Source organism: Triticum urartu, chromosome 6A (genome assembly GCF_056163025.1).
Source record: "Triticum urartu cultivar PI428250 chromosome 6A, HENAU_Tu73, whole genome shotgun sequence".
Classification (NCBI taxonomy): domain Eukaryota; kingdom Viridiplantae; phylum Streptophyta; class Magnoliopsida; order Poales; family Poaceae; genus Triticum; species Triticum urartu.
The window spans coordinates 103,284,899-103,292,501 of NC_141878.1; the positions used below are offsets into that span (position 1 = coordinate 103,284,899).

At 41.9% G+C, this 7,603-nt stretch overlaps 1 protein-coding gene across 1 annotated transcript; it reads right to left on the reverse strand.

Annotated features, from left to right (window-relative positions):
- Window positions 1-4,424: 4,424 nt before the first annotated feature.
- Window positions 4,425-5,302, reverse strand: LOC147964251 (uncharacterized). The gene has a single exon (XM_087529894.1). It carries the CDS (start codon window positions 5,300-5,302, stop codon window positions 4,448-4,450), a length of 855 nt encoding a protein of 284 aa, XP_087386020.1. The 3' UTR covers window positions 4,425-4,447.
- Between the last annotated feature and the right edge of the window lie 2,301 nt (window positions 5,303-7,603).

A 7,603-nucleotide genomic window follows, 5' to 3' on the forward strand; every position in this document is an offset into this window, starting at 1 on the left:
CTTTGATCTCTCTGGGTTGATATGCCTTCATTAACTTTGGAGAGCCAATCCCAGACCAGTTTGGATGTCTTCAAGGCACTCACACGGCCATACTGTCCTTTGGTCAGATGACCACAGATGATATTCTTGGCAGTAGAGTCCAGTTGAACGAACTTCTTGACATCAGCAGCAGTGACACCTTCTCCAGCCTTGGGAACGCCGTTTTCGACGACATACCATAGGTCGACGTCAATGGCTTCAAGATGCATGCGCATCTTATTCTTCTAGTAGGGATATTCAGTTCCATCGAAGACGGGACAAGCAGCGGAGACTTTGATTATCCCTGCAGTCGACATAGCTAAAACTCCAGGTGGTTAAACCGAATCACACAGAACAAGGGAGCACCTTGCTCTGATACCAATTGAAAGTGCGTTATATCGACTAGAGGGGGGGTGAATAAGCGATTTTTATGAAAGTCTTCAAAACGTGAGAGTTATGAAGACAAACAGTGAAGATTATGCCTATTACTATGCAGCGGAAGTTAGATTACACTAGACCAGCCATGGTCATGTATTCAATAGAGTGAAAACGCAATGACAAACAGCTTCAGTGTAATAAGGATCAGGTAGGAAGAAGTTATGAAGCCGAACAGATCATACATTCATGTTGTGAAGACAAAAGATAAAGCAAGCATGCAATGGCTTCACAATGAATAACTGTAAGTAAGGGAAGTGAAGATGAAACCAGTGACACGTTGAAGACAATGATTTGTTGGACCAGTTCCAGTTGCTGTGACAACCGTACGTCTGGTTGGAGCGGCTAGGTATTTAAACCAAAGGACACACAGTCCGGACACCCAGTCAAGGACACTCAGTCCAAGACACCCAGTCCTCACCGTTTTCTCCTTGAGCTAAGGTCACACAGACCTCGCCCAATCACTCTGGTAAGTCTTCAAGGTAGACTCCCAAACCTTCACAGACCTCGTTCACTGGCAATCCACAATTTCTCTTGGATGCTCAGAACGCGACGCCTAACCGTCTGGAGGATGCACAGTCCTCAAGTGTAATAAGTCTTCAGATCACACATACACGAAGACTTAAGTGATGCCCAATTTACTCTGGCTCTGGGTGGTTAGGGCTTTTCTCCTCACTGGGAATTTTTCTTTCAAAGGCTTCGAGGTGGGTTGCTCTCAAACGACAAAAGCCGTGCACTGAAATCTGAGCAGCCGACCATTTAAGGTTGTGGGGGGTGGACTATTTATAGTCACTTGGCAACCCGACCTGATCTGTCCGAAATGACCCTGGGTCACTAAGGAACTGACACGTGTACCAACGGTCGAATTTTGAACTCACACGGCAACTTTACTTGGGCTACAAGTAAAGCTGACTTGTCTGACTCTGGACAAGATTTTCTCTCATAGACTTCGCTCGAAGACATAGAATTTGAATTAGGCATCACTTCAGTCATTCTGACTGGTTCTCTTCGACCCCACTTAATAGTACGGTGGTTCCTATGACACAACATGAATGAAATAAAACTACGAAGGATCTAGGTCTTCGAGTTCCAAAAGCTTCATAGGGAGTCTTCTCATGTCATTGTCTTCAATATGAATATCTTCATAAACCACCATTGTCTTCAATGTCTTCGTACATTTTTAGGGGTCATCTCTGGTAGTGAAACCGAATCAATGAGGGACTTCTACCTGTGTTTTCCTGCGATTCTCACAAACACATTAGTCCCTCAACTAGGTTTGTCGTCAATACTCCAAAACCAACTAGGGGTGGCACTAGATGCACTTACACACACATCAACAAATCGCAACCAAGTCATTGACTTTTAGAAAAATTGTAATGGTCACATTGTGAATTTAGGATTTTCGTGTCCTAAATCATGGATTATTTAAAAAAAATTACTTGTCACATGGGAAATTCAGATAGTTTTTTTTCTAAATCATGGGGAATTTATAAATTTTTGTAATGTTCACATGGCAAGTTTAGGTTTTTTTTTCCACAAAACATGGACAACTTATGTGGAAATATGAAATGGTCTTGTAGCAAATTTAAGATTTTTATTTCCTCAAAAAATAACCTATTTCTTGAAAATTTGTCTAAATCATGCTAATTATTTTGTTTGTATATAAACTCTTAACAATGATGGGAAAACGCAACTTTAGAGAATTTTGTTCTGCAAATCATGGCAACTGTATATGTAATGTATAGGAAAAATCATGAAGACATATTAACATGGCAAATTTCCGTAAAACAATCAAGTAAGATCATGGAAATTTATAATACTTTGTTTTACGAAAACATGGCAATTTTAGAAAATATTTATACTGGTCAAATGGAAAAGTTATAATTTTTTAATTCCCATAATGATGGATTCAAAAAAATTGTAATGTTCACATGGCAAACTTAAGAATTTTCCAATTGGCTTCTTTTGTGTTGTATTTTTGTTATGCATTTTTCCATGGCAAATTTTACTACTTTTTGTTTCCTAAAATCATGGCAATTTCATTATAATCAGCATGGCAAATTTCTTAAAATAAGTGTATTACCATGGCAAATGTTCACGTGGCAATTTTGCAGAACTCAGGAATAATAGCAACATTTTAAAAATTCAGGTACATATAGGTATAGCTAATTTTATTAAAAATTGTTCAATAGATCATGCCAATTCTAGATATGTTCCAATCGTTGGGGGTGACGGGGCAGGGGGGTGGGTGCTGAAGGGAGGGGTATTTCTGCCTGACAATTCCTCTCTTCCTCGCAATTTTCCACGTCATGGTTCGACAATGCGAAGGGTGGAAGCAGATTGCGCGAGGAGGAGAAGGTTTTCTTTGCTGGAGAGCCAGAAGATGGGTGAAGGGTTTGCTTTGTTTAGGTTGTATATATGTCGAGGAAGAGGAAGGAGAAGAAGGTGGAGGTGGAGGAGCAGCCTAGGAGGGAGAAGAAGGTCAAGGTCAGAGTGGAGGGGTAAGGAGAAGGTCGGTAGGAGGGGTACCTCTCTCCTTGAAATAGGCTTTTGCCCCGCTTTATAAATAAAGCAAGTAGGAGGGGTACCCAACGCGTACGGTATTCATTCGCTCGCTAGTCACGCGCAACACGAACATTTACGCGAGTGTTGTTGGGAGAGAACGCCATCACTATATTAGGGTCCATAGATAACAGGTCGAAGTCCAAATTCAACAAAATGTGACTGCTATCGAAACCCTTGGCCTATTTTGCATCCTCTATAGGCTCTTGGAATCATCAAACATAGCACACGGGAGCAGCTAGTGAGTTGTCCAGCTGTTATCATCAAAGATAGCACTCCTATAAATCATGCGAAAAATTCAACTGCATATGGAAGTTTGAATTGTATTTTTAATCCAGACCACCGATAGATATATTAACCAAGTCGGCGGTAACTTCTCCCGTGGGCTTGCACATAGCATTTGTCTTGTGAGGATAGTGCCTCATGTGTGCTTGTTGATAATCTTCTTGTTGTCACTGTCAGGGGTGCCAAGTATACACTTCTGCTAACAGGAAAAGAATGAGTACCGATGCAAACATCATCATAATACGAACATCGACATAAACAAAGGAAAATCTATGCAGGAAACTGACATGAATTGATTGTATAGCAGACGTTCTATCTATCACTATCAAAATAATGAAATTCCTTTTACAGGTTGCAATAAATATCAGCAATAACTCAATTCAGGCATTTGAAAACATAAAATTGACTATTAAGAAGAGGTAAAGTAAATCCTTCAGTTCAGGGAAGAGGGACATTACTAGGAAGGCCACTAGATACAAGATGCATATTAGTTGGCAAATATTTCAAAGCAGAGCAAAATTGACAGTAACACATTAGTCACTCCAGGCTGAAAAGCACATAACAGTCAGAGATTCTGATAATAACTTGTCTAAAAAGAACAGGGCAGCAGGCTCATACTTGATCCAGATATTGCACAAAAACTAGGCAGAAAGAGAAAGGACTTCACTCAACAACTTCACTGAAAACAATGAGCCGGTTTTATCTTCAGAGTTATTCAGTGAAAGTGCTTGATTTTGCCAAAAGTCTTCCGCTTTTGATCGTACGGAGAAATCAGCCTGTCTAGGTGTGCAATTTAGACGACATCAAAACCAAATCAAAGCCCCACACTTCTGAAAGTGACAAATTAAATCAGCCTGTCTAGTGGGTCCTCCTCAAATAATCTGAAATTTCAAACCTAATCATAGAATTACTACCAGAAATCATGACCGGCGCTAGGGTTTCAGGGGTACAGGAGAGGAGTTGGGTACAACAAAACTTCCGATTACATGGCGCCGAATTCACGAGAGACGAAATAGGTTCAGCATAAGATGGATCTCAGACAGTATCATAGATACACAGTACCAATATACTCCTACTAAATAAACATGGATGGATGAACTAAGCAACCAACTAAAAACTTAGCTGCATACAAACTTTAGATTCAGCATCATATAAAATCCCCAAGTTCTTCGGAATAACGGAGGATCCCGTCCTCGCTGCTGGCGAAGCGGAAGCGGCTGAAGTCAATCTTGTTCCACTCTTCCCTCAGCTCCTCCCAAAATTTGCCACTGTTGTCATAGTAGTCTTCGTCAACCTCGGCGTACCCCTTCTCGATCAGATCCTTGCGGACCTTGGCCTGCAACTCTCCAAACCTGTCATCGGCCTCCTTGTCGTTCCCCGGCGGCAGCTCCTTGTCCAGCTCCTCGCTTCTCTTGATCATATCAGCGGGGGATATTGTGGACGGAAGGATGTGGATGTTGGGGGGCTCCCACTTGTCAGCCAAGATCAGCCTTATGTCGTTTTTCAGCAGACGAACCTTGCCTGGGGCGGCCACGTCCCTGTACTCGGGCTTGGACTGCTCCAGCGCCCTCTCCACCGCGGCGTCCAGCTCCGTAGGACTCAAGCTGGCGGCCTCGGGGAAGCTTAGCAGCGCCGCCCTGAGTGCCGGCCGGTGCTTCGCGAACTCAGACTCCCAGTCGTAATCATCCTCGTCCTCGTATTCAGAGTCGTAGTCAGACCCAGACCCATACTCGTAATCATCCTCGTCGTCGTCGTAGCCGTCGTAGTCAGCGTCGTCTTGGTAATCAAGATCTGCTGCTTCCTCGTCATCGCAACCTTCCTGATCATCGGCCTCGGCCTGAGGCTCGGAAACCGGCTCCTCGATCTGAGCCTCCGCCTGAGGCTCGGTGGTGCACCGCTCCGGCGTGCGCACCCCGTCGGTGGCCGACGTCTGCTGCGCGGGGCTGGGGGAAGTCTCCTCGGCGGTCGCTGCCTTCTGCTCGGAACCTTCTTCGCCGGCCATCGGCGTTCTTCGTGTGATCAGGTGCGCCTCGCTAAGTTCTTTTATTTTTCACAACACCTCGCCAAAGTATCTGTGGCTCCGAGAAGGGGTATTTGTGTAGGAGGAGGAGGAGCTGGAAAATCACGCGACCGGCGTTTTCCTATTGGGCTTTTGACGCAGCCAGCCCACGTACACTTTTTTTTCTCATTGGTCTTGGAAACCTTTTTTTTAGGATCGGTATTGGAAACCTTCTAAGAGCCAGGGACGGTTTTTCACAAATTCGTTAATTTTTACCTCAAATATTCGGTTTTTAAAACTTTTCCTTTTCTTTTTCATTATTTTTCTTTCTTTTTCTCAAATTTGTAAATGTCGACTCAAATTCATGAACTTGTTTTCAATTTTTGTGAACATTTACAATCAACGAATTTTTTCCAAAGTCGCGAACAATATTCAAATGTCTGAATATTTTTTTTCAAATTTGTGAATAGTTTTAAATTTCGTGTCATTTTTTAAATTCACGAATCTTTTTTTAAATTCATAAACCCTTTTCAAATTCATGAACCTTTTTCAATGTCTTGACTATTTTTTAAAACCGTGAACACTTTTTTAATCCATGAACTTTTTTAAAATCCGCAAATATTTTCCAAATTGATTATTGCTTTCAGAATTCATGAACGTTTTTTTTTCAAATCCTTGAACATTTTTCAATTAAGTGAAGTTTTCTCATATCCGTGAATATTTTTCAAATTAGTAAACATTTTTCAAAATCATGTTTTTTTCTCAAATTCATGAATGTTTTCCAATTTTTGTAAATATTTTGAAATATGTGATTTTTCCAAATTCACAGGCATTATTCAAACCCATGAACTTTTATTTTAGATCAGTTAAATTTTCTCAATCCATGCACTTTTTTAAAATTCATTTTTTTCAAAATAGTCAAATTATTCTAATTTGTGATATATTTTGAAACTGAGGAAAAACAAGAAAATTTTTCCCAGGACAAAGTCCAGCAAGTATGAAAAAATTGGGAAAACAAAATAGCGATCGAGCAGGGACGAGGAACGAGCAAGCGTGGCCAAAAGGCTTATTAGGTTGTGGCGCATGCATCGCGTTTGTGCGTTGCAGCCTTGCAGGAGCAACAGGGGCTTAACACAATGATTAGGAGCTCTCTCCAGATCGTCACGAACTGTTTCACGCCCGGGCTCCAATTGGGCCAGCATCTGGTTTCTATAAAAAAATGACACCTACTTCGGTCAAAATCACTAATTAAGAAATACTCGTTGCAAAGAACACTTCACTTTCCCAAGTCGCGACAAGTGGCGTACATGCAACGCGCCACTTGTCGCAACTTGAGAGTTTTCCCTTTTTTCATAAATTGTTTATTTAAAACGTATTATCTCTTAAACTGTGCGTCCAAATCTCGAACCGTTTTCATCACTGGATTCCTCGCGTCGAGATCTTCAAAACTAGATCCCATGTTGATAGGTTTTGACAAACTTTTTTTTCACGAAAAAACTAGACGAAAAAAACTGGGCGAAAAAATCAAACCGGAAGCACGGTTTTTTTTCTCTTTCCAAAAGAAGCACGCCCGTGCCTCTCGTGAAATCACAACCGTGCCTTTCGTGGAAGGAAAAAGAAACAGAAAACACATTTTTTTCGTTTCCGAGAGGCACGGCCGTGACTCTCGCGAAAGCAAAACCGTGACTCTCGCAAAAAAAACGCGTATTTTTTCCTTTTCCTAGAGGCACGGCCGTGACTTTCGCGAAAGTACAACCGTGCCTCTCGCGGAAGCAAAACCGTGACTCTCACGAAAGAAAAAAAAACAGATAACACATTTTGTTTTTCCCTTTCCTAGAGGCACGGCCGTAACTTTCGCGAAAACACAACCGTGCCTCTCGCGGAAGCAAAGTCGTGACTCTCACGAAAGAGAAAAAAATAGAAAACGCGTTTTGTTTTTCCCTTTTCCGAGAGGCACGGCCGTGACTCTCGCAAAAGCACAACCGTGCCTCTCTCGGAAGCAAAACCGTGACTCTCGCGAAAGAAAAAAAAACAGAAAACACGTTTTTTTTCGTTTCAAAAAGGCACGACCGTGACTCTCGCTAAAGCACAACCGCGTCTCTCGCGGAAGAAAAGCCGTGACTTTCGCGAAAGGAAAATAAAAGAAAACGCGTTTTTTTGCGCAATTTTTTTTTGAAATTTTTTTTGATCGAAAAGTTAAGAAAGACCGGGGGAAAACCAAAACGTCGAAAACCCCCAGAAAAACCGTTTAAAAAGCCAAAAAAACGTGCAAAAAAATAAAAAACAAAATCCGAAGGGAGCGTC

Bases quoted from the DNA above. Each gene is read 5' to 3' on its own strand.
- LOC147964251 (XM_087529894.1), bottom strand. From the start codon at position 5,302: ATGGCCGGCGAAGAAGGTTCCGAGCAGAAGGCAGCGACCGCCGAGGAG.